The sequence below is a fragment of the Rhodofomes roseus genome (assembly GCF_022264815.1).
Source record: "Rhodofomes roseus strain CIRM-BRFM 1785 chromosome Unknown C8Q71scaffold_1, whole genome shotgun sequence".
NCBI classification, from domain to species: domain Eukaryota; kingdom Fungi; phylum Basidiomycota; class Agaricomycetes; order Polyporales; family Fomitopsidaceae; genus Rhodofomes; species Rhodofomes roseus.
The window spans coordinates 217,433-241,276 of NW_025952957.1; the positions used below are offsets into that span (position 1 = coordinate 217,433).

General features: G+C 56.6%; 10 protein-coding genes across 10 annotated transcripts; 5 read left to right on the forward strand and 5 right to left on the reverse strand.

Annotated features, from left to right (window-relative positions):
- The first annotated feature begins 255 nt into the window (after positions 1 to 255).
- C8Q71DRAFT_728880 (cytochrome P450) lies at positions 256 to 2,841 on the forward strand. The gene is made up of 12 exons (XM_047921994.1): positions 256 to 726; positions 782 to 825; positions 879 to 960; positions 1,010 to 1,086; positions 1,149 to 1,163; positions 1,221 to 1,522; positions 1,582 to 1,640; positions 1,697 to 1,736; positions 1,791 to 1,801; positions 1,859 to 2,038; positions 2,104 to 2,391; positions 2,457 to 2,841. The coding sequence occupies exons 1-12, from the start codon at positions 370 to 372 to the stop codon at positions 2,607 to 2,609; spliced, it is 1,608 nt and encodes a 535-aa protein (XP_047784349.1). The 5' UTR covers positions 256 to 369; the 3' UTR covers positions 2,610 to 2,841.
- Positions 2,842 to 2,960: 119 nt separating this feature from the next.
- Positions 2,961 to 4,127, reverse strand: C8Q71DRAFT_697313 (uncharacterized protein; the record flags this gene model as incomplete). The annotated part of the gene is made up of 5 exons (XM_047919958.1): positions 2,961 to 3,484; positions 3,545 to 3,619; positions 3,675 to 3,766; positions 3,827 to 3,867; positions 3,921 to 4,127. 5 exons carry the CDS (start codon positions 4,125 to 4,127, stop codon positions 2,961 to 2,963), a joined length of 939 nt encoding a protein of 312 aa, XP_047784350.1.
- A 1,916-nt stretch (positions 4,128 to 6,043) lies between these two features.
- On the forward strand, positions 6,044 to 7,425 carry C8Q71DRAFT_728886 (uncharacterized protein). The gene is made up of 5 exons (XM_047921995.1): positions 6,044 to 6,268; positions 6,338 to 6,378; positions 6,443 to 6,534; positions 6,603 to 6,677; positions 6,732 to 7,425. Exons 1-5 carry the CDS (start codon positions 6,101 to 6,103, stop codon positions 7,271 to 7,273), a joined length of 918 nt encoding a protein of 305 aa, XP_047784351.1. The 5' UTR covers positions 6,044 to 6,100; the 3' UTR covers positions 7,274 to 7,425.
- A 608-nt stretch (positions 7,426 to 8,033) lies between these two features.
- Positions 8,034 to 9,471, forward strand: C8Q71DRAFT_852077 (uncharacterized protein; the record flags this gene model as incomplete). Its single annotated transcript, XM_047926791.1, has 3 exons — positions 8,034 to 9,249; positions 9,304 to 9,363; positions 9,422 to 9,471. The coding sequence occupies 3 exons, from the start codon at positions 8,034 to 8,036 to the stop codon at positions 9,469 to 9,471; spliced, it is 1,326 nt and encodes a 441-aa protein (XP_047784352.1).
- Positions 9,472 to 10,454: 983 nt separating this feature from the next.
- On the reverse strand, positions 10,455 to 10,802 carry C8Q71DRAFT_852078 (uncharacterized protein; the record flags this gene model as incomplete). The annotated part of the gene is made up of 1 exon (XM_047926792.1): positions 10,455 to 10,802. The coding sequence occupies one exon, from the start codon at positions 10,800 to 10,802 to the stop codon at positions 10,455 to 10,457; it is 348 nt and encodes a 115-aa protein (XP_047784353.1).
- Positions 10,677 to 11,584, forward strand: C8Q71DRAFT_3556 (uncharacterized protein). Its single transcript, XM_047918041.1, has 3 exons — positions 10,677 to 10,896; positions 10,951 to 11,518; positions 11,574 to 11,584. Exon 2 carries the CDS (start codon positions 10,962 to 10,964, stop codon positions 11,472 to 11,474), a length of 513 nt encoding a protein of 170 aa, XP_047784354.1. The 5' UTR covers positions 10,677 to 10,896; positions 10,951 to 10,961; the 3' UTR covers positions 11,475 to 11,518; positions 11,574 to 11,584.
- A 712-nt stretch (positions 11,585 to 12,296) lies between these two features.
- On the reverse strand, positions 12,297 to 14,939 carry C8Q71DRAFT_698396 (DNase I-like protein; the record flags this gene model as incomplete). Its single annotated transcript, XM_047920018.1, has 4 exons — positions 12,297 to 12,779; positions 12,833 to 13,051; positions 13,107 to 13,594; positions 13,652 to 14,939. The coding sequence occupies 4 exons, from the start codon at positions 14,937 to 14,939 to the stop codon at positions 12,297 to 12,299; spliced, it is 2,478 nt and encodes an 825-aa protein (XP_047784355.1).
- A 1,728-nt stretch (positions 14,940 to 16,667) lies between these two features.
- On the reverse strand, positions 16,668 to 17,604 carry C8Q71DRAFT_3565 (uncharacterized protein). Its single transcript, XM_047918044.1, has one exon. The coding sequence runs from the start codon at positions 17,445 to 17,447 to the stop codon at positions 16,905 to 16,907; it is 543 nt and encodes a 180-aa protein (XP_047784356.1). The 5' UTR covers positions 17,448 to 17,604; the 3' UTR covers positions 16,668 to 16,904.
- A 94-nt stretch (positions 17,605 to 17,698) lies between these two features.
- On the forward strand, positions 17,699 to 20,576 carry C8Q71DRAFT_825387 (uncharacterized protein). Its single transcript, XM_047926278.1, has 2 exons — positions 17,699 to 17,797; positions 17,845 to 20,576. The coding sequence occupies exon 2, from the start codon at positions 18,055 to 18,057 to the stop codon at positions 20,107 to 20,109; it is 2,055 nt and encodes a 684-aa protein (XP_047784357.1). The 5' UTR covers positions 17,699 to 17,797; positions 17,845 to 18,054; the 3' UTR covers positions 20,110 to 20,576.
- On the reverse strand, positions 20,228 to 23,093 carry C8Q71DRAFT_3591 (uncharacterized protein). The gene is made up of 12 exons (XM_047918056.1): positions 22,799 to 23,093; positions 22,705 to 22,741; positions 22,551 to 22,645; positions 22,049 to 22,217; positions 21,861 to 21,998; positions 21,745 to 21,810; positions 21,634 to 21,696; positions 21,460 to 21,584; positions 21,265 to 21,407; positions 20,900 to 21,209; positions 20,759 to 20,849; positions 20,228 to 20,703 (listed from the first exon to the last, which is right to left on the reverse strand). Exons 1-12 carry the CDS (start codon positions 22,899 to 22,901, stop codon positions 20,346 to 20,348), a joined length of 1,698 nt encoding a protein of 565 aa, XP_047784358.1. The 5' UTR covers positions 22,902 to 23,093; the 3' UTR covers positions 20,228 to 20,345.
- Between the last annotated feature and the right edge of the window lie 751 nt (positions 23,094 to 23,844).

The window sequence follows — 23,844 nt, forward strand, 5'->3', positions numbered from 1 at the left end:
GAATCGGTTTCGCTCTGGTTTCAAACTGAGCATTCAATCGCCCTTGAACGCTGCTCGTACAGGTCGCACAGATCGCTCCCGGCCTCATGTAGCTCTGCTACGAGCCCGCCTTTTCAACAAGCCTTGAAGTCTGTTACAGCTCAACAGAATCGTCGATGACTGGTGTCAGCAGTGCGTTCATTGCGTGATGGCGTCTATACACGGGGCTACACTGACTGTATCACGTCGACATCTGGCTAGACGCCTGTGATGGTCCAACAGGTGAGTCAAGTACAGCGTCGGCAATTAGCTACCACGCAGTCTCGGCTGCGATGCTATACTTATGATGTTTCGAGGGATGCAAGTGGGCATCTGCTCTACATCGTCGTGATGTTGACATTGCACGGTCTCTTCGCCTTCGAACTCGTATGTTACTTGACTGTAACACTGCTGCTGGTCCGGCTGTTCTTTGATCATCTCCACCGGCGAACACAAGAAACCTCGTTCAATGGCCCACCCAGCCCAAGTTGGCTGTTCGGAGTGAGCAAGCTACTCGCGCAGTCATCTGACTCAGCCAGCCTGTACGAACGATGGTCGGAGAAGTATGGCCTCGTATACACAATATCGGCGACATTGGGCAAGTCGTGCCTTGTTCTATGTGACCCGAAGGCTGTTCAACACTTCTACTCCGGCGACACATATGGGTACGTGCAGACGTCCGCAACAAGGGCTTTGGTCAAAAGTATGGTACGTGAGATGATATTGTTCATCCTTTTGTGCGGATCATCACCTTCACACACAGTTCGGACATTGCGTCCTTTGGGCAGAAGGCGCAACACACAAAAGGTACCGTGTACACGCTCGACCTTGCGCTGCGACTTACATATCATTCCTTCTAGGCATAGGAAGGCCCTGGTACCCGCCTTCAGTCCTGCAGCAATCAAAGCAATGTTGCCTATCTTCTATGATTCCGCACACAAGGTGAGGTTATGTTGCACGAAGCTGAGCTCAAAGTAACAGTTCACATTAGGTGAAGTCTGCATGGGACAGCATTCTCGCTGCAGAAGCCCCGGATAGCAACTCGACGATCATTGACGTCCAGGAGTGGTGAGCCATAATCTCAAATTGCTCGATCTTAGTGCAACGCTGAGCCAGCGTGCTACATTTAGGATGAACCGGGCCTCGTGAGCTTGCTTTTTGCATTGTGGGACTCCCGGTCATCGTCTCAATGTGGTAAACAGTTTTGACACGTTCGGAATCGCCGGCTTCGGACACGACTTTGGCACGCTACGCGGAGAGCCATCCACTATCTTTCGCATCGTCGATGCGTTCATAACTATGCGCCCGGGGTTGGCCGGCAGTCTGCAAATTGTTCTTGGATTGGTCTTTCCGTGGACCCTGAAATTACCTACGGCATTCCGCCGCCTTGGAGACCAGCTCGATGCCAACTTGGGTGAGATTGCAAGAGAAGTACTCGCTTCGTCGCGTACCGACGAAGGCACCGAAGGCAATACCGGAGATCGGTCTATCATGGGTGTTCTTCGTGAGTTGACTTGTCCTGGTGCATGCAGTCGACGATGCGGCTGACGCCCTACAATTGAGTGAGGGCCGAGAAGAGTGACTCTCAAATGAACATGTCAACCAACGAAATCCTAGCACAGGTCAGTCACAACGCGAGGCACATCGCGTTTGTGCCTGACAGGAGCACAATACGCAGATGAAGGTCATGATGATAGCCGGATACATAACTACTGCGAGTGAGTGACATCTACAGATCGTTTCTGCTACCTCTGAACATCCGCTCTGATCAGACTGTCTGATGGTATGTGTGACCCTCAAGGTGCAGAACCTCGCTTGATGCTGAACCTCCCCGGTTCAGTGGTGTCTCGTCGAGCTCGCTCAGAAGCCCGAGCTACAGAACAAATTACGACAAGAGGTCTCACAGATCCCGTGTGAGGACGCAACATGGGACCAACTCGTTGATGGGCTGCCGTACCTGGACGCTGTCATACACGAGACGTTGCGTCTTCATCCACCGATGGGCGAGACAACCCGCGTAGTATGTCGTAATTCATGAGTATGACACATCACTGTACGCCTAGCTAATGCGTGCCGTACTGTCAGGCAACCGCGGACGACATTATTCCCCTTTCGTATTCTACGAAGACAGCAACAGGCGCAGTCACCGATCGTATCTCCGTGTCCAAAGGCCAGCTCATCACCGTTCCCATTCACACGATGAACACCTCGTGTAGATTCTGGGGTTCAAACGCGAAGGAGTTCCATCCTGAACGTTTTCTCGGGGACAAGTCCGGTATCATGAAGGACCTCCCAGGACACAAGCATATCCTTACATTCGTCTACGGACCACGAATGTGTTACGGGAGGAACTTCGCGATAACGGAGATGAAGGTCAGTTTGCACGACTTAGACTGTATTGAGTACGTGATCAATAGATGCTGATTCCCGCTACTTAGGCGATGCTGGCTGTCCTTGTGTGTAGCTTCGCGTTCGAGATGGTGGATGGGCCAAATGCCGAGGTCGGCGTCATCGGTGGTCTTTTATCTGTGCCCGTCATTGCTGATGGAGACGGGAAGACGATCCCTCTGCGAGTGCGACGGCTTGAATGAGCAATCCGAAAACTATCATAGAGCTTCCTAACGTAATACTTCAGACTTCTAGATACTATTCACATATGATATTCGTAGCTGCCGCTGGTGTCGGACACATCATAGAGAGCGTATGATCTAGCACCAGCATCGTGCACTTCGTGTCGGGCAGACGCGTATAGTGACGAACTCGTAACTTAGCCGTGTGCACGCATTCTGATCGACAATTAGATGCAGTCGAGCCCAGCCGTATCAGCGGTGACCTCGAAAATGTGACGTGTGCGAACTCATACAACCATGTTTGAATGGCAAGGCTACATGTCATATCTCTATTTCTACCTACCAACTACCTATGTACGCGCAAACAATACACTAAACCCTTGTTACAGACCATACCAGCTGCCAGTACTCGTGGTCCAGGGCACCCTTGGGCACCGGAAGCGTAGACAACTCCGCCTCCACCTTGACACTTCCCTTCTTGAACACCGTCCCGTTCCACATCTCCTCCCACGACTCCGCCGAATGACAGAACATGGGTACAGGTGCGCCCGTGGGACGAGTGATGATCGTGCCCTTCGTCGGGTACGCGACGTGCGAACCGAAGACCATGGACCCGGGGAGCGGAGACAGCAGGCCCGCGAGCGACTGCGCGATCTGTAGCTGCTTCTCCTCGCTGAAGAGATGGAAGAAGAACGTCGCGTGGATCGCAGAGAGCCTGCCGGCGAGCGGCGTGAGGCTAGTGAGTTGCGAGAGTTCTGGAGCGGGGTCATCGAGTGGAGTATCAATCGGTGGCAAGGGCTTCAGGAAGGACGGGTCCAATACATCGCCCTGAGCGAACGGGACCGGGAACGTTTCCGGGGAGTCTTTGTAGAGCTGATACCCCATGTCCCAGAATTCTAGTCACGGTAGTAAGCACATTACTGCAAACAGCGGCAACACGAGCGGGATCGGCGGACCTTTGCGAAGATCGGACGCTATGCAGTTCTTGGCCGGAAAACCGTCGAGAACCGGCTTCCGGATGGCGCTCCCGACTGCAGAGCTGCGATCAGTACACATCAGAGCCTGATCGTGACAGATAATCCTCACAGCAAGTCCCCAGGTCGAGGTACAGGGCACCCTCTCTTTCCCGCCCGAGCTTCAGCAGACGCTCGTACGCCGGAATGTGAGTGATCCTCAGTCTGTGTTAACATCAAGGCTCAGTACCGCACTTCGATCTCGTGTAAGCAGATGGACGATACCTCACAAAGTCGAACCAGCGGATACACGGGTACGGGAATACCTACGGGGCCTCGATCAGTACATTCCATGTACGATAAGGACACCAATGCGTACCTCGTAGGCTTCAGCCTGTATACGGACGATGTGCTGAATCATTTCCGCATCATCTTCGATCTTCGTGAATTGCTTATAGAAAGCGAGTTCTTCGTCGCTCAACTGAAAGTAGTCTTCAGTCAGTTTCCCCTTGTGTCCCGCATGTCCCTTGTCAAATTCGGAGAGAGTGGTTGAGTTGCTGTCGGAGGAGGTGAGGTTGTCCGCCATGGCAGAGAGATCGAGGAGGTTGGCTACCGTCTGCGCATCGATCAGTATTTATGTGTTCCGAGCATCATACGAACCAGCGCATTGCTCTGCAGAATTTGCACACCGTTTTGGCGAGGCCGCCATGTGGAAATCTTCGACAACGCTGCTGTTACGTTCCGGTCAGCGCTGGATCTTGAGGCCTTGAGGACTGTACTAAATTCGATCACGCCGTCATTGGTGCCATTACAGCATCACGGCATCATTCTGAAACGTCACCACTGGCACGGACTCGCCGCTTCATAATTTTTCATACATGGCCGAAAGGGCTCGGCTCAATGATCCCATGATCATACAGAATGGAGGATAATCCTGGGTTAAGGAACCCTTCAGTAGCGTTGGGAGCAGTCGAAAGATTGGTCTGGACACACCGCACAATATTTGCGACATTTCCGAGCTGGCAAGTAACTTACTACGGGTTCAGAGTGTTCTAGCTTCAGCGTGCATTCGAATCAGGATCAGAACATATACCCCATATCATGCACTAACACGGGCCCATCATATCGGCGTGAAGGGAGTCCGTCTCCTCGGCAAAGACTCGCGTAGCATTGGCCGGGATCGGTATCTGCGACTCGATGTGCCGATGAAAGCGATAATGAAATGTGTCAGTCACGCAACAAGGGGTGGGAGGAGGTCGCTTCGCGGCACTCAGAACGTCAGGTCAGATGAGGAGGCTTGAGCTACCAGGCTCCTCTGTCCTGCCAGTCGGCAACTTGAAGTTACCCGTCCGCCTAACCGTCTAAGTTGAGTTGCAGTCTGATGGACGCCCCTTGCACGTATGGCCTGAGGTACACCGGTACGTACGCGTCCTCCTGACGCGGTCACGTGCTATTGTTGTGACACGGACAGCGCGATACGCTCGGAACGCCATAAGTTTATGGCTACGTCCTAGGAGCGTTCGGTCAGTCAGGACAAGCTCCAGCTCAGTGTGATGGCAACATGCAGCAGGGTGGTAGAGATTTTGGGACGTACCTGACCGTCAATGGGACATTACGATCGGATTTGCTCGGAGCCATGCATAGAACTCAGCATGGACAAGTGACGGACGACGTGCTGGCGCATCCCGCCTTGTACGTTCGTAACGTGTTTTGATCCCGACCGCTCGCTTTCACGAAGACCGATGAATCATCGTCAAGACGAGCGGGTTGTGACTACAGCCTCGTCGTATCCACCTCTCCCGGCGTTCCGACTGGTAGTCACCCTGCGATGTCGACATGAAGCCTTGCACAGAGAGTTTCCGAGTGGTTTGCGTGGCGAATTTAGAGCAGGAATACTTCAGATAGGCCGTTACGTACGACGGGTGTATCGCTCATGGAGGACGCTGAAGGACGCTGTAAGGAGGAGCAGGCTAAGTTGAGGCTAAGGCCCAGAGAATTGTGGTCGCCAGCAACATGGGGCCGGTAGTACTTACTCAGTACATAATTGATAGAACGCATCCGATCTTCCGTTCGCACGCTGTGGCGCTTGATTCCAATATGCCTGACCGATCACCGCGCGGTCCACGGGTCAATTCGATCAAACGGCGACCTCGGCTGCACTGGTCATTCAATTAAATTAATATTGCAATGCTCGCAAACCACACTGACCGGAAAAATGGCACCGCGCATGAACGAGGACGGTGACTCGGATAGTACGTTGGGATGGCACTGCGTTGGCGAGGGCAGCTTCCCTTTGCGTACGCAATGCTACTTCGGAGCCTCGGTCTTCCTCGCCCGACCACCCATGACAAGAAGGATACCATGGACGAAGAACATTCACATAGAACTATAACAATGTATGTGTACATGTTGACGTGAGCACAGCTGCTTAGTCTGATGCTGTCCGATGTCATCGCACCCGCGCGCGACAGTGCCACCTTCAAGTTGGTGCCACCCTGATGGTGAGTATCCCCGTCGCACAGCTCCTACTACTCATAGTCTACCTTGTCCCGAATCAGTATGAACAACATAGACGACCTCGAGAAGGTTGACCTGGTTGCGCCCCTGGACGACAAGTACTATAATCTGAACGAGAACGAGAAAGCCTTTTACAAGTCTCTGACCGGGATCGATGACGATGAATCGCTCAAGCGACACATCGTTTCCGTGCAAACGGAGGCGTACAAGGTAGGTGACAATATGCCAAGGCGATAGATAATTGTCAAGTGAAAGCTGAGATCATCCAACGTACTACAGGTCTTTCCGTACCCCTGTATCCGCTGGTTCACTTTCGCAAGGTGAGTATATTGCTGCAGTGCAAGTTCTGTACGCTGTAGTAACGCGGCCGTACCCCCTCGCCAGGCTTCAAATCTCCCGGCAGCCTGTTTACGACCAGTTCATCAAATTAGGGAAGGAGCGTCCCGGGGCGATCTTCCTTGAGATGGCATGTTGCTGTAAGTGCAAATGTCTTCACGCCGGCTCGATATCGGGGAACTGATGTACCAGGATGTATTTATTGCAGTCGGCGCCGATGTCAGGAAAGCGGTCGCAGACGGCTATCCTGTGGAGAACTGCGTGGCTACCGACCTCCAGCCTGGTACAGTGCCCATTCCGCGCACATAAAGCAATCACTGATTCGTGTTCGATGTAGAATTCTGGGAGCTCGGCCACAAGCTCTTCAAAGACTCGCTGACGGAGTTCCCCGTTCCGTTCCTCGCTGGCGATGCCTTCGACCAGTCATTCCTCACTCCCTCTCCCATTCAGGCGGTCGTCTCGTCGTCGCCGACAACGCCCCCCACCCTGTCGGATCTGAAGAGCCTCACCCCCCTGGCAGGGCACGTATCAGCGATCCACGCCACGAACTTCTTCCATCTCTTCGACGAAGGAAAGCAGCTCACCCTCGCACGCGCGCTCGCGGGGTTGTTGGACCCCCGCCCGGGCTCCGTCATCTTCGGGTGGCACATGGGAAGACCCGAGAAAGGCGACCTGACTTGGCCTGCCCCTCCCGGTTCCGGCAAGGACGGGTGGTCGTTGTTCTGCCATTGCGCCGAGTCGTGGCGCGAGATGTGGGAGCACGAGGTGTTTAAGGGTATACCCGTGAAGGTTGACGCGAGAGAGGAGGTGCAACCGACGCCCCCGGACATGAAGCTGGAGGGCGCGATAAGACTTGTGTGGTCGGTGACGAGGGTATGAAGCGGGATCCCTCCAATGCAGGCGGAGTTAACTCCGAAGATGGCCTTCACTAGTAGTACGTAGCTAGCTTCCGCATAGCATTGTGTGTCGAGCAGTTACACCCGGTGAATATATGTATGGTCAAGCGCTGTTCCTACCGCACACAACTGAGCTACTTATCATTGGGAGCAGCTTGGTTTAGCAGCGCTTTAGTGCAACCCGCGAATTGAAACGAAGCGAAACTGTCATAGAGATACAATGGGGGCCCAAGCGTCCTCGTCTGTACCGCCATCGACCAGCACTCGGCACTGACACCTCCTAATTTTGACGGCCCCTTCGCCTCACATTGTGCGTGCTCGTCGATTTCCCGCTGAGCTTGAAGCAGGATACGCGTGGCGTACGATTCAGTACCTATTTGTCGATTAGGTCCATGTTGATGCCTATATTGCGCCCTCGGTGAACTCGATATTATGTGGTCTGCACACAATTGAGACAAGATGACTACTTATGTGGCGGAAACTCGGTTGGGATTATATGTTTCTGTCGAACTTGACAAGTGGAAGAGGATTGTCCTAGAGGCGCGGTGGTGCCCAGGAGGCGAGATTAGATAAGATGGCGGTCTACCGCCACGGTCGCCGCTGTCCCCGGCGTCCGCGTCCCATCCCCCGCACCACCAGAACCAGTCAACCACACGGACCAAGGTCCTTCTGCCTCCGGTGAGCCTTCTGCCGCGGGTCGTCTGCACGTCGCTCACCACCATGTCGCCAACGCAGCAGACGGCATGGAACAGTCAACCCCTACCGTCGTCAATCAGCCGACGACGTTCACTCTCCCCCTTTCGCCCCCGACACCACAACAAAAGTACCAGCCCCCTCCGGCGCCCGCTCCTCGCCCATTCGGGACACCTCTAAACGGGACCATTGCATATCAGCATGAAGACCCCCGTACGCGCTTGGAGGACGCGCTCAAGCGGTCCGTCACCGTTGTCTTCTGGTACAAACCCGACAGCCCGCCGATCCGGTTACACGGGGAGGTCGCGACGTTCCCGCTCTTCCAGCTCTCGCAGTTCGCACACCTTGCCGCGGACCTTGGGTTTTCACCTGCAGCGTACGTAGACGCATACAACCCGCATGCACGCGCATGGGAGCAACAATCGATCAGCGCAGTGCGCGCGGTCGAGAGCGAACAGCGGCTGCTGTTCCGCATGCGCAAGAGCCTGTTGGAGGGGCTGGAGGACAGCGAATGTCCGAGTTTGGCTGAGGAGATTCGCTTGCAGCCGCAGCCACCAGAGAAGCCGCATGCCTCCAAAAAGCGACCATCGCCGGATGGGTCTGTACTCATGGCGCCGCCGGTAAAGTACGCAAGGGTAGAATCAACCCTTACCCCGCCAGAGCCCAATGGCACCTCCATCACTCCGAGTACAAGCGCAGACCGAACCCCTGTGTCCCTCAGCATCCCCGCGCCGTTCGTCTCCGTCGACCCGTCGGGGCCAGGCCCGTCCAAGCAGTCCCCGGAGCTCGAGGGCTCCTCCACCCAGCTCACCTTTCAGACCCACCCGCTCGTGAAGCGCTGGCCGAACGACTACACCGTGTTCGAGCTCTCCGCGGGCTTCCGCCAGATGGACCTGCTCGTCGCGCAGCAGCCGTCCCTCACGCAGCGCACCGCGTTCGAGCGCGTGTTCAGCTGCCGGTACGTCAAGTCGACCGTGTGCAGGCACCGCGGCGTATGGCGCCGCGCGCCGAAGGAGCTCCGCGAGACGTTCGAGCGGATGGCCCAGGATGAGCGCGGGCTGTGGAGTGAGTTCATCAAGCGTATCGAGGGAGGGACTGGGAGGACGGATACGGTGGGGAGGAAGAAACAGCTGGCGGCGACGGCGGAGGCTGGGACGGACGGCGAGGCTCCCTTGATGCTGACGCAACAGCCGACACAGTTTGGGGCTGTAGGGGAAGATGAACATCGGCCTGTGATGGACTCGCTGTGCCTACCGCCTGAGGAAGGTAAGACCGTCTGCAATCACAGTAATGCAGGATGTTTGATCGATTCCGGTATAGATGTTCCTGGCCAACATAGCAGCTCGAATGTAACCTTGCCACATAGCCTGAACAACGGAGGTTAGTAGTACTTCATGATTTGCGGGAACGATGTTTGGCTGATGCCATGACCCTGCAGACTTCGGCGGAAATGTCAATCACAGTGGTCTAGTCGGAAACATTTCTTGAATACCGTGTACATCTACCTAGTCCATGTAGTAAGTCACCATGTAATTCCTACGTCCGTATACCATTCTCGTATTGGTGTTTTTTGTTTCCAAGCATGCGTCTGACGTCAGACTAAGTAGCTCGAGATTGCAGATCTGGAGCGTATGCTAAACCGCGGTCACGTGAGGTCGACTCGACGCGTACGCGTCGGTAAGTCAACAATCCAGTCGCTGGATCGATCTCTTCCATTCTCCAAGCAACTCAAGGCCTCAAGCTCAGCTCACCCATTGATTACGATACGCGGCTTTGGGAGCTACCTGGCCCCTACTACCCAGGTTCCATCGAGAAACCTAGTAGGCTCCGCGGACAACTCTGTCACTGCAGCTGGTGGCATGCTGGCTGGCCTGCAGTCGGGTCCCGTCCTGCGCTCAACGTCTCTGCTTGGCCTCGCACTCAGATAGAGCCCAGGGGCGAACAGCTACTGCGATCAAGCCCGCGATGGAGAGCGGATTCCGCACATGCAGTTGAACGGAAAGCTCATGGCTAGCGATCGGATCCGCTCTGACGCGGCTACTCGTTGGTTTGCTGATCGGCTTCCTGTGAACTGTGTCGAATCTGTGGCCGCGTCGAGGAGGTATTAACCCCGCCATATACGTGCGGCAGTAATGGCGTTGTGACAGCAGTGCGCTAATGAATACATTCACCGGACGCTGCTATCTAAACGCAGTACTCTGCGAGAGGTTACTACATGGTAATAGTAACCAACGACCTTTCATAAACTAGGCGTCTTCTGGCTCTCCGGGACCAGGTGATCGACGCCTTCCGATCCCGCTGCTCGCGACAAAAGTCCCACAAGGACTGGCGCTGAGGCGCTGTAGTCCGTACTGAGCCCGTTGAGGGCGATCGCCAAATGCGATCCCTGTTGAAGGTCGTACCAGCGGCGGCCTTGTTGGAAGGCCATCTCGGTGTTCCTTTGGAAGGCGCTCCGAGTTCATCCTGCTGCTTCACATCCTCGTCACCGACCACACGAGTCTTATCGCACCTTCCAACTTGATATCGGGCGGCGTCGGTAGCACCTCCTCCCTCGCCTCGACCTTCACGGGGATGCCCATGAACACCTCGCGCTCCCACCTCGCGCGCCAGGACTCGGCGAAATGGCAGGACATCGTCCACCCGTCTGACCCAGAGCCAGGAGTGGCAGGCCACTTGAACGCTCCTTTCTCAGGCGTTCTCAAGTGCCACCCGAAGATGACGGAGCCCGGACGAGGGTCCAGCAGTCCCGCGAGCGCGCGTGCCAGAGCCAGCTGCTTCGCTTCGTCGAAGATCTGGAAGAAGCTCGTGGCGTGACGCATGCTGACCGCCCTCCTGCAGTCGGTAGCGCCATCCGCAAGCCTGTTCTGGACGGCTTCCCTGCTAAAAACTGCATAGCATCCGATCCTCGCAGAGGTATCCCTTCTGAAATGTGTTCCTGTTGTTTACATCACTGAGCTTCGTGTATAGAATTCTGGGATATGGGATACCAGCTCTACAAGGATTCGCCGGAGTCGTTCCCAGTTCCATTCATCCACGGCGACGTGCTGGACAGGTCCTTCCTCAAGCCCTCACCACCAATCTACACTCCACCGGAGGGCCCCGCGCCAGACCCGTCGCAACTCACCACCCTTACACCGCTTGCCGGCAGGCTCTCCGCGATTCACGCGTCGTACTTCTTCCACCTCTTCAGCGAGGAGAAGCAGTTGCAAATCGCGCAGTGGCTCGCGGGCCTGCTATTTCCGGTACCGGGGTCGATGATCTTCGGCCAGCACGTCGGGTACCCGACGAAGGGCACGATCGTCATTCACCCGACCGGTGAGCCTGTGGCGATGTTCTGCCACTCGCCGGAGTCTTGGGAGGGATTGTGGAACGGGGTGGTTTTCAAGCAGGGCAGTGTGAAGGTTCAGGCCGAGCTGAGCACACTTCCTGTTCCCAAGGGTGCTTTGGACCATACCTGCTGGCAGCTTGTCTGGTCTATTACGAGGGTGTAGTGTACGCTGCGGCCGTTCGCTGGTCGCGGACAATCATATTACTTGTGAGTAGACGTTTCTGACATATTCCTGCAATGAACTTGAAATGACCGCGATTAGCGGAGATTTGTATCCATGCGATACCATGAACTTCCTGACAGCCTCGCGCCGGAACATATTCAATGTCATCTTGGTAGGCAGTTTGTTGCGTAACTGCATTTCCCCCCGGTGGGAACGAGCTTTGGAGCGCGTTGTACTACTTGTAGCTCGGCGTCGGGCCCTCCGCTTAAAAGCAAAAAGAACCGTGCGCATCGAACGCCAACAAGATCAATATGAAAGTTTCGGCAGCCGCGACGGTGTTGAGTTGTCGTTGAGTCTGCTCTTTCCATCTCCATATCATCTGCGAAGCCGGTCCCCCTTACCTTCACAGCAACGGCAAGCAGTCGTGCTGGATTAATGAGGTAGTGCACAACAAGGCTCCAAGGCTCGATGATTGTCTGGCGTCGGCCCAAGTACGACATTGCATTGACAGTTGTACAGTACCATCGCGCATGGCAGTTGTATCACTTCCGAGTCAGCGAATATCTGCCTCTGCCTGCTATACTGAAACTTACTTCACAGCTGTATGCACACCTTGGCCTCATTGTGCCAGTGTTTTCATGCTCTCCACCATCCAGCCTATTATGAGGATACTATCAATACAATACATATCGAGGGATACAAACGATGGTCCTGTTGTATAGTCCGATGGGATGCGCCCGAACAAGGGGTCTAATGCCGTATTTACAAGGGACTGTCAGACACAGGGCGGCGTGCAGGGAACAGAGAGAAAGGAAATCATGATCATATCATCGCCTGGTCGACGAAGAACTGATGACACGCCTCAAGGAGCGCACGCTCGTGCTGTTTCCAGCGCGCGATGACCTCGCCCTTGACATGTGCGCGCGCCTCGTGCTGCACCGACTTGACCGTCATCCGGAACGCAGCCGAGATCGGTCGGTGGTCCGACACGTTCGCCTCGTACCGCAGGTAGTGCAGCTGCTCGACGCGCGATGGCTCGCGCGACCGCCACAGTACGCGGTCGCACCACGCCGGCACGCGCGCCTTCTCGGACGTGTCATACTCGTTGGACCGCCGGTCGTACTTGTACGTCGGCGCGAAGGTGATTGGGCCCTCCATGAATGAGCGCAGACGGAACGCGCGGTTGTTCTTCATCTCGCGGAGCAGCTGGTCGTATGCGAGGAGGCTCTCGATCTCTCCCGCTTTGATGGCACCGGCGACGAAGTCTCGTCGGTGCTCGATACGGTAGTTCATGTCTCCGTTCATCTGCGGTCGTCATGTTAGCAGGAAATGCGGTGGATGGTCTATGTCGTACTCACAAAGACTACCTCGTGGTCGAGGACCATCGAACCGTCCCCTCCGTTCACGTACGCCAATGGTTCCTCAACCGCGTCGGACTCCGGGAAGACAGACTTCTCCTCCAGCATGGCTGCGACATCAGCATTCCGTTGTCGTACGTGGTGTTGACCAGCGGCCAGATGGCAGTTGATGAAGCATATTGACGTGTCGTCGATCACGAAACGCGCGACAATGCCACCCTGCAAGACGCAAATCAGCTCACACGCCGGCCAACGATAGACAGTGCCGACTCACCTTGTTGCCATATCGTCCACCCATCCCCCGCTTGATGGTGGTGATAGCGACGTGCTTCAGCGATATCCGCTCCGTGTTCTTCACGAAGATGCAGCTGAACAGTCCGACCAAGTTCTCCGTGTGTATCACCGTGTACGGTTCATCCGGAGGCATCGCCATCTTGACCGCGAGCACCAAGCGGTCGTACCATTTCTTGTAGCTCGTCGAGACCTTCTGCGAGATCGCGCCGTCAGGCGTCTTGTTCTTCCCGCCGAGGAGCACCGTCTTCGCGGCCATCTTGCGGCTCTCGAGGTCGATGAGCTCCTGGAAGCCGAACGCGATGATGTCGGGGTCGTCGACGCTCTTGAGCGCGTCGTTCAGGAAGTTGATGTTCTCGGGCGTGCCCGTGAGCGTCTCTGGCTTGGCGGAGTCGAGGTTCCAGGAGACGACGAGGACCTTGACCGCCCGGAAGGTGCTGAACTCGGCTTCGCGCTTGATGAGCTCTTGGTCTGTCGGTCACTACTTCAGCAGGTGCATTACGAAGCAAGGATGAATTTGATACGCACCGACCCATTGTGTACCCAACAAGCCGTCCCAGAAACGGAGCTTCTCGTCCCTGCCGATGCTGTACACAGTCAGTCGACCGAGCCTCTCAATGCTCCAAGTGTCCACCGTCAACTTGAGCACGGGCAGCTTCGTATGGGCTTGCCAGCAGTTGGTGGCCACCCACGGCCTCGGCACGACATCGAACGCAGAGATCATGCCACTGCGGCCTCCGGCCCACAACCGGTCGTTCACGCCCTCCAAGCTCAGCACGTCCGACGTCGAGACTTTGACTACCTCCTCGCACATTGGTATGCCGTCCTTTGTGACGAGTTGCCAGATACTAACGTGCCCGCCCTCATGCCCAAGGAAGACCTTGTCTGGCTGAGAGGGCAGGATCGTCCCGGATGTCACCGCGCCGAGGTGTTCAGTAGGCAGCAGCGAACGCCCGGTGCTCCCAGGCGAGAAGACGTCGTACACCCTCACAATCGGGCCTCTCGACGTGCTCGCCACCGAGCCCCCGCCGTTTGGGTCGCGCGTCGAGGTCCACAGCTGGCCGCCAAGGAGCTTCGCGAACTCCTGCTTGTCGGCGATGCGCACGACGCGCGGCTGGGTGTAGACGAGGTGGACGTCGTCCGTGCTGTCCGGCTCGGGTGCGAAAACGAGTACCTTGCCCGCGTCGTCCATCGTCACCATCGCCCGGGCGTGCCGGAACATGTGCGTAACCGCGTGTGCGTGCGCGACTGGCTTGGCCGCTGCGATCGTACCCGAGCGGATGTCAAGCTCAAGCAGGGTACCGTCCTTGCATCCGAGCCACAGGAACGCGCCACGGTCTGTCGCGTTGAGCGTCGGGCGGAACTCCATCGCGGTGACCTTGAATCCGTTCAGCTTGTCCAGCCCGGCATCGCGGCTGTCGATGTTCCACACGGGCGCCTCAGAGACAGACAGGTCATAGATCTTGATGTGGTGGTGATGCGCGACCGCGACGGTGTGCCCGGAGACCGCGACGGTGCTGGTGTACGCGGGGACATGGATGTGGAACTCGGAGTAGTTGTGGCAGTCGACCACGGGCGGGCGGCGCGACGAGCGGGTCATGTCCGGCAGCAACTCCACCTTCTTGAACTCCTCCTCTTCGGACTCGCTCGACGAGCCTGAAGCTTGACGTCGGGCGGCGGGGAGCTTGTCATTGAGACCGATGGTACGCGTCGGCGGTGGTGGGTGGTGGCCGAACGTCTTGCGGTCGATAGTGGGCGATGTCGTGGGCGGTGCTGTATTGGCGTGTGGCTGTAGCGATGCCTCGCCGTCGTGCATTCGCGGTGGGAACCTGCGAGGGGGCTCGTCGACAGGGGTCGCAGTACCTCTGCGGGCGGGTAAGGGTGGCGGAGATGCGACGCTGGCAAGAGACGGTGATGGAGCTTGCACGGAGCTTTTATGGCGGGGAGGTGGACGGGGCGGAGGGATCGAGGGCCGAGGGGAGTGAGAGGCACGCATAGAGTATGGTACAACGTGGGCGGTGCTGACGTCACTCTCGCTGGATGTGCGACTCGAGCCACTTGACGAGAACCCGCTGTCGATGGGAGGTTCTTGCTCTGAAGGGCTGCTATACACAGGTCCGCCGTCAATGAGGACGGACCCGCGCGAGGGTAGCGGCGGTGGTCCGCCAGCCACAGTGCGCTCAGAGTCAGACGCCGAGTCGTCGCCAAATGGGTCTTCCTGCCCGGTGGAACTCGAGGTGCTCTCGAAGGACGATACGCTTGCAGAAGCATGGTGGTTCGGGGCAGGGTACAAATGACGGGGTTTGCGAAGGTGTTCGTCATTGGGGAAATGGGGAGATAAGGGAATCGAGAGGGAAGTGACGGATTGGGAGAGAACACGGCCATGTGCCGGTACAGGCTTTGCGGAAAGAGGAATGGGTGGTGGCGTAGCTCTGGGCGGGGCATGTCAGTGACAGGAACATCCTAACCGTCACAGGAGGCACGTGATGAAGAGACGAGGAGGGCAGAAGATGAAGGGAGGGACGCAGCGCTACAGTACCAACCGTCTCTGGCGGTACCGGTGCCAGTTATCGGCGGCGCTTAACTACGGTTAGACATGCGAGGCAAATACTGTCACCGCAAGGAACCACCATCTCCTCGGAGTAGATGTGAGTGTACAACGGACACTGCTGTGCGACCTCCCGCGAGCCAGCAAGATAGTTCGCGCAGCCCCGTTACAGGGCGCGGAACGGTTTTCAAGCGCTATGGCCGCCGATAAACGGACCCCGCCAGGACCCTTGAGAGAAGGCGGGGAGGCCAAGTCCCGAGCCGGTCTTGTGTGCTTGTGAGATCAGGGCTCTGATCATGCAAGCCCCCTCTCGTCCGGTCTCTGAACATGACCCCACAGCCTGTACTTGGTCTCAGAACCCGAGTTGCTAGCTAGGATCATCTGTCTTCCGGACGATCCTGAGCGTCTGGATGGGTTCAGGTACGACATAGTCAGGACGCTGGCATACAAATAGCCTCATCATGGCTTGACCAACGCAACCCGTGCCTTCGTCCAGATGCATTTGGGCCTGAGGCCCTCGAGCATCCACATTTCGTCCGAATCGGCACCCATGTCTGTTGTCTACGACCTTGCCCTGCTGCCATCGCCTAGATCAGGTAAGACAGAGGAGAAGACCGTCACAACTACTTTGTTCAGATTCCGAGCATGCAACGACAGTAGTCCCTGGGAGGAATCTTATCGGAGACCATGTGCATTCAGGAAAGGCTTCGAAACCCCTACGGCAAGGTGTGTTTCGTCGACAATGCTGCGAACATACTGAAACGCATCATGTGTTAAGGAAGTTCGGAAACAAAGTTACCGCAAAAGGTTCACAAAGTGCACCAGGGTTTTCGGAGCCTCTAGAAGCTGGGATGTCCGCGGTGGCGTATCCCAAACGCCGTCACTGTGCGAGAAGACGCGGAACCCTTGAACAAGCGCACAACCTTGGAAACTGGCAATTTCGTTGCGGTGCGTAGTGTCAACGACCGATCGTGGAGACACCCCGCGCGACGTCAACGGCATGATCCTTGAGAACACATGCACCAAGGCGCGCATGCCGCAGATCATACCGCTCACGCCACCACTGGAATGCCTCATGAGAGGGTTCATGCGCAGCGTCCATGTAAGTAGCCACATAGCAGCGTGACATCCTAGAACACTCCCCCTTCCACACATCACCTTCCCAGAGATGAACTCGCCACAATACCACACCGCTCGCAAGGACATACCCCATACGGTCAATAGAATGGAGACTCACCCAAACTTTGTTACTAACGAAGACACAGACAACCGCTCCGCGGAGGTCACTTCCGAGTGAGGCTCGCGGAAATGAGGAGGCGGTGGAGGCGGTGGTTTGCGCGACAAGGGAGCAGACTTGTTCGGGGAGACCGGGCGAGAGGTCGGGAGGGTAGTTTCGTGCACCAGGGGCGATGACGGCGGGTCCGCTGCCAGTGTCGCGCGCAGAAGCGGACTAGACACTGCCGGAGCAGGCGAGGGTGCCCTAGATGAGCGACCTGGAGGTGGCGGGGGAGGTCTCTTCGTGCCCGTCTTGAGATCTGAGGAAGACGAGGTTGGACGAAGCGAGCGAGCGTCCGGTCTGAGCTCGTTCGATCCTGACGCTGCGCGCGGACGCGGGCTCAGCGGTTCAGGAGTAAGCAGACCATGAGTGCTGATAGGTCGCTTCGGGGCTGGCCCAGCGCTGCTGCCTGCAGCGAGCTGCTCGAAGCGCGAACGCAGGCTGCTGACTGCGGGAGGCGGGGTAGACTCGATGTCAGGCGAGCTCGCCTGTGGATCCATGACTGTCTAGAGTTCGACCAGCGAGAGTGAGAACAGAGAAGCAGCTGGGCGAGCCCGTCGGGGTCGTCTGAGACGGTCGCGGTTGCGAATTGGACGGAGTAGAGTCGAAGTGGTCGGCCTCACACCAATATTGGCTGTACCACTGGGCGTCTATTGCTACTCGCGTCGCGGCGCTAAAACGCATCTGTCACGCCGTACTAATCAGTTACTTGCGTCACGCGTTACGATTCGCGCTTCGCTTCAATGTCACGGTCGTCCACCTGCGTTCTCAGCCGCAGGCTTTCATCTTCTTGGAGGCCGCATATTTTACTCGCCTTGTGAATCATTGGAATTCTATTTGCTTTGACCTGGTGAGCCGCAACTTCTTTTTCCTGATGTATATTGACCAAACTAGCAGGCCGCTATACCGCCTTGCAGTATTCTACGTCCATGCCGCGTCTACGCCTCCTCTGGACGGGCACTCGCTTTCTCGCCGTTTGCGCGGGCGCGGTCTCCGGTGGCTTCCGCACAGCATACGCCGCCTCGTATCATATCTAAAAACTTCGTTACCTCGCACGGCGAAAAGCGTTCGGAGGCGTCGGCGAAGACGGCCTTTCTGCGGACGGAGATGGCTCATGGTCCACGATCACGCGAAGAGATGAACCCGGTACCATCTTCCACCTCAACAGAGGCCATGCGAGGTCCGCCTAATACCTCTCGTGATCGAGGGCAGCAGCCTGCACAATCTCCATTGGGCGCGCGAGAAGTAGTAGGCAGAGCACCGACCAGGGAAGGCGAGAGGTCTACGTTAAAGGAGGAACACGCGTCACGCGTGTCTAGCGACACGGCACCACAGGACGCGGAAACGGAGAGTACGTTGGAGGGGCATGATCTGCCGACGGATGTCGCGCGCAGCAACTACCCAACATCCTCGCCGTTCGTCAGCGACCTCGTTCGCGAATTACGCGGCCTGCTGAGAAAAAAGGGTGAGCCGACTGCCATGAAGCGCCTCCACGCCTTCCTAGACAAAATGCCAGACGACAATCCCACGCGCTTCCAAGCCTTCGAGGCGACTATGCGCATGTTTCTGCGGGAGGGATGCCCCATGGCAGCGGTGACTTGCTATACGCGCATGACGGAGGAGGGATTCCTCTGTTCGATATCCCTGCGCGCGCAGATGATGGTCGTTTCGTTGGTCAACCGGTTGCCTGCGCCCACGGAGTTCTTCGCATTGTTGGAGACGTGGTTCCAGAACAAGCGTTTCGACGAGAGCGCACTTCAGGACATGCTGTTCCTCCTGGACGACGTCATCAGCAAGGACCCGGTCTTCGTTGATACGGTGGCCAAGCTATATCTGCGCTGCAAGCCTCCTGGTTACTCCTTCTCGCGCGGGACCGTCAGCTGGCTAGTCTACGTCCATGCGCGGGCTGGCTCCAAGGATTCTGCGAAGGAATGGATTGACCCCGAGCGCCATGCTGGCGCCAGCAGCCCGAACCCATACACAAGCCTCCTGCGCTTCGTCGACGGCTCTTCAGGAGACGACGAGCTCTACCTCTGGATCATACAGCGTATGCGGGAGTTCCAGATCCAGCCAGACCTCCCCTTCTATAACGCGCTCCTGTTTGCCGAGTTTGCGCGGAGGAGGTACGAGCACGCCTTCAAGATCTATGCGCTTCTGAAAAGCAGCGACGACCCCGCGGTCACCCCCGACGGGCTCACCTTCACGACGCTCTTCCGTGTGCAGCTCGACATGTCCCGCCCGGATACTCAACGGATGCGGAGTATGCCCGGCGCGCCATCCCCCCGCCAACTGTATCGTGAGATGATCGCCTGCCATGTATCGCGCACGGACAACGGCCTCGAGGGCACCCTGACGGACAGCACGCTGGTCTTAGCACTTCGTGTCTTCATGAAGAGGCGAGACTACGCTGCTGCGTTCGTCGCGTTGAAGACCATACAGCACTGCAAGATGCCCATTGACCTGGTAATGTATCACAGGATTCTCGCCTTCCTGATGCAGCGCATCGAGCAGCAGCTGTCATCGGTCGCGGTTCGTCGCGGTCCGCGTTCCTCCTGGTCTTACCGCTTCTTGGGCCTGGCGACTGCCCCTACGAAGCAGCGGCCAGTGTATGATCCCCGCGTGCTGGATGCCGTCCTGCGAATCGGCATGATACGGCGCCTCAGTCTTGATTATGTTGCCCCCCAGCTGGAACTTACCGACGACGACCCTCCCGAGGAACGCCCAGACTTCGATGCGCCAGCAGGGTCAAGCACGCATAAACAGTCGGCACCCACTCGTTCGCCCAAGCTGCCAGAGTCTTCTTTTGATTTCGAGACGTATACCAAGGCCTTCCGGATACACGGCATGCCCACCACTTTGGACGTGACAGGGACCGTGAAATCAAATCCACGCCGGATCTACTCTGCAACGCCCCTCGAGCGCATACTACGGCGCGCCATGCTCGCGGATCGTCCGGCTTCCATCGTGGCGGCGATGAAGGATGTGAATACAGAGCTCGCGATGGCCAAAGAGCAGATGCTTGGGGATCTGAAGAACAAATTGTCGAGGTCTTCGGCTGGGAAGCAAAAACGACGGGATGTCGATCGCAATGGGTCTAAAAAGCAGGCGGACGGGGCTGCGTCGGGGCGGGCGGGCGATAATGCGATTGAGGCAGACGGCTGATCTTCTGTGGTGTCTATACATTAGGACGGTTCATATTATTAGTGTAGAGGAAACTCTGTGGAGTTCTAGTGTTCCCTGGGATAACGATGTTCTGTGATGCGGGCAAGTACGAAAGCGATGAGGACAACATAGACGATTAGGGGTTGAACGTTGAACGTGTACAGGAGCAGCAATGCCCATGAACACGGAAGCAACTTGCAATTCGAGGCAAACCTCTTCGACGCGCCGACTCCAGCTCACGGTCGCGCTTTCTTCTTCGTCGGCGGCGAGCGCGATCCGTCCTCGCGCTCCCTCTTCAGGCCGGAGCCCTTGTACTTGGTTCGCGAGGACGGCGACGTGTTCTGCGCTCCATGGTACTGCGGCACCTCGGTGAAGTTGTTCTGCGACAGCGGCGTCCGGTCGCTGATCAAGCAGCCGCTCGCGCTCTGCACCCGCGCCATCGGGCCCTTCTTGCGCGGCGGCGTCGAAGGCCGCTCCTCCTCGTGCGGCGGCGTGAGCACGTCGTCGTCCGCGAGCGGGTCGTCGTTCTTGCCCTGCTCTGTCAAGACATCATGGAGTATCATGTTGTACGCGTCCCGTACGATGCGGGCGAAGCTGTGCGTGCGTTCGCGCTCAGTACGGAGACGTATGCGGGATGGACGTGACATACCGCTTTTCCTTGGTGTAGATACGTAGCAGGAGTTCTCCGAACTCCGCCGGCATGAGCAACGAGACATCATGTGGGTGTGCCTTCCCCGAATCTGTGCACAATGTCAGTTCGGAAACACTGCACCGTGCAGAGCGTACTCACTATCCGGCTTGTGCTTCGAGTAGAAGCTCACCGTGTCCAAGGGGTTCTTGTCCTTCATCCCGTAGTGCATCATCGAGATGTCGACGATGACGTGCTCAGGGTTGAGCTCCTCGATCAGCGCGCGGTACTGCGCTTCGTCCTTGACCTGCGGCATGCGCTCCTCCGCCTGTGCGGCGCGCACGATCTTCTCGGGCGTGAAGATCTCCCTGCAGTCGTGCTGGAATGCCCACGGGAACACTTTCCAGTCGACCATGCGGTAGAGGTCTCGTCTGTGAATACGGTTCAGGATGTCCCGTGCGGATTGCAGTTCCTGGACGGACGCGTCAACTTGAGGCAACAGCAATGGGAGATCGTCGATGACTTACCGGGCTCTCAGAGGCCTCGATTCGTATGCGAATGTCGTCCGTTAGGTGGAGATACCGTTTGGGGTCGAAGATATCACGGGCGAACTTCATGTGCGGCTCCGCCGCGAGCAGAGCGTCGATGAGCATATATTCTATAGCCTTCGCTGTGTGAAGAATGAGTTGCTGAGAGTGTAGAGTGCGACAAGACGCACTGACCTGTCTTATGGCTGTATACTCGCTTGTGCAAACTAAACCGCGTATGACAGAGCTCGTAGATCTGGTTCGCGTCCTTGATGTGATAGCAAATCTCGTCCTTGATGACCCGAGCAGAGTGGATAAGCCTGTCGTGGTTGTTGAGCAGAGGACGGAGGCGTGGAACACTTCACGTACCGCGTGAGCGAGAGGTTGACCTTCATGTCGATGGCATGCGTATCTCGCGCGATGTAGTCGAACCTAGCCATCTCAGTACCTCCAGTGCCACGGCAGATGGTATATACCTACTTGTCGACGTCCAATCCATTCCTCTTGTTTGCCACGATCTCGAACAAGAAGGGCTTCTCTTTGCGACTGTCCAACAGATGAGTATGCTATCTTGCACACAGATGGAGAACACTCGCCTGCAGCGACCAGGATCACCAGCTATCATCGCTTTGATGAATGATGCATCTTCCTCGGATATGTCAAGGTCATTCTCTCTGATGAGCGCGTCGAACATCATGTCCGACGAGTCTTCGTGACTCCACTCTATTCCGGGCCTACGCGTTATCAACCCCAGCAAGCTTTTGGAAACGACTATGACACTCACAATGCGCGAGGTATGAACATCCCGTCCCAGACGTGACTCCAGGGGCCATGGCCCAGGTCGTGGCACAGTCCAGCAATGGTCACACATTTGACGTCGCGCCGAGTGATATTGAGTCCCGGCTGATAGCTTTGCAGGTGCTCTGCCATGAGCTCTGCCAAATGTGCCACACCTGGAGAGAGCAATGTGCATTAGTTGCATGGTCACTGCCGCGAACGAAGTGGGACGAGGCTAGATCAATGCGATGAGATCACGATGTCGCAGATGGTAGCTCGACGAACATGACCATGATAATACCTGGTCGAAGACAGGCTCATATACTGAACACGCATTGATGTTACGTCGACAGCGCCTTTCTGGCTCAGACAAGTCATGGGCCGCCTGAGGTCTTTGTGTGCTCAGCTACCAGAGAGCATGGGAGCTACTGCTTCTTGCAACCCTTGGTCGAGGCGCTACGTAAACGCCGCATATAGTCCACTTGGGCACAGCGGAGTAGGATACGCACCGAGACTATGCTCAAATCTATTGTGCGATGCTCCCGGCCATACGTAATACGACGTGCCGAGCTGCTTGATGTTACGCAGGCGTTGAAACTGGGGCCTATGCGCGAGAATGAACCTTTGAGTGGATGTCGGATTACACAAAGAGACGGTACGTACGTGTCGATGATTGCACAGACTTCATAGCTGAAAGGGACTGTCCGCGACACGGAAGTCAGACTCTCCCAACGTATGAATACGCGAGGATACGTACTGAAGTCGTGAATGGGATCCTTGAACCTCCGCACGTTAAGCAGCGGCGTCGGCCGCGTCTGCGACTCCTCGACCTTGTCGTCGTTCTCATCCATGAGCCTCATGGTGTACGCACGAGCTGGCGATTGAAATGTGAGATGAGGCGTGCCAGCCGCGCGGGCTGAAGGGATCGAGCACAAGACCAGGTGATGGGGTGGAAGCAAAGACAGGCGAGTGCTGCTTGCAGTGCTGAGTGGCGGCTGTGGACCGGGCACCCTTCCTCTTTTGATTTAGTCGCCGTGACGCGTCGCGACGCGTCGAGGATCGCGCGTCCGACGCGTCCACACATCAGTGGGGCTGCTTAAATAGGCTCCCTACTGACTAAGCTTGACTTGTGAACTGCGATCTCTATTCCTCGGTTACTAGAACTCGGTATGTACATACGCTTCGCCCAGACGAACGCGCTCAGGCTCCTAGGTACATACTATGAAAGTGCATGCGGATATACGTCCGACCACCCGCAGGTTAATAGCCTTCGCTATATTCAGTGTGTATGTCAGCGAGTTTCGGACGAGGCTACCTCCAACTTGAAGTCAACTGCGACGTTACAAGCTTGGGCCCGATGGCTAGGTCATCCAACTCACTGACGACCACTGTCCTGATGCATACGACATAAGTAAAGCATTTCGCGGTCCCGTATGGCCGCAATGACAGACGAGAAACGATGTAGCATGGGGAAGGGATAAGAGAACAGTGGTAAGGACAAACGACTTCGGTGATGCCCAGCAAACAACGGACACGCCCTACCTAGTAACTTACGTTCATCCTCACCCAATTATTCGTCTACCCCCCCCCCCCCATCGGTACCGACCACTCAGTGCCAACTGGGTGCGATCATGATAGCACGGCATCGAGCCGAGAAAACATACAGACTAGGATACTACGTAGGTCGACGATGCGATGCAGGCGATAGCACGACGACGAAGGTGACGACAATAACGACGATGACTATGTAATAACACAGACTGGGCTAGATGCTACAACATGGGTCTGCTTAATGAGACTTGT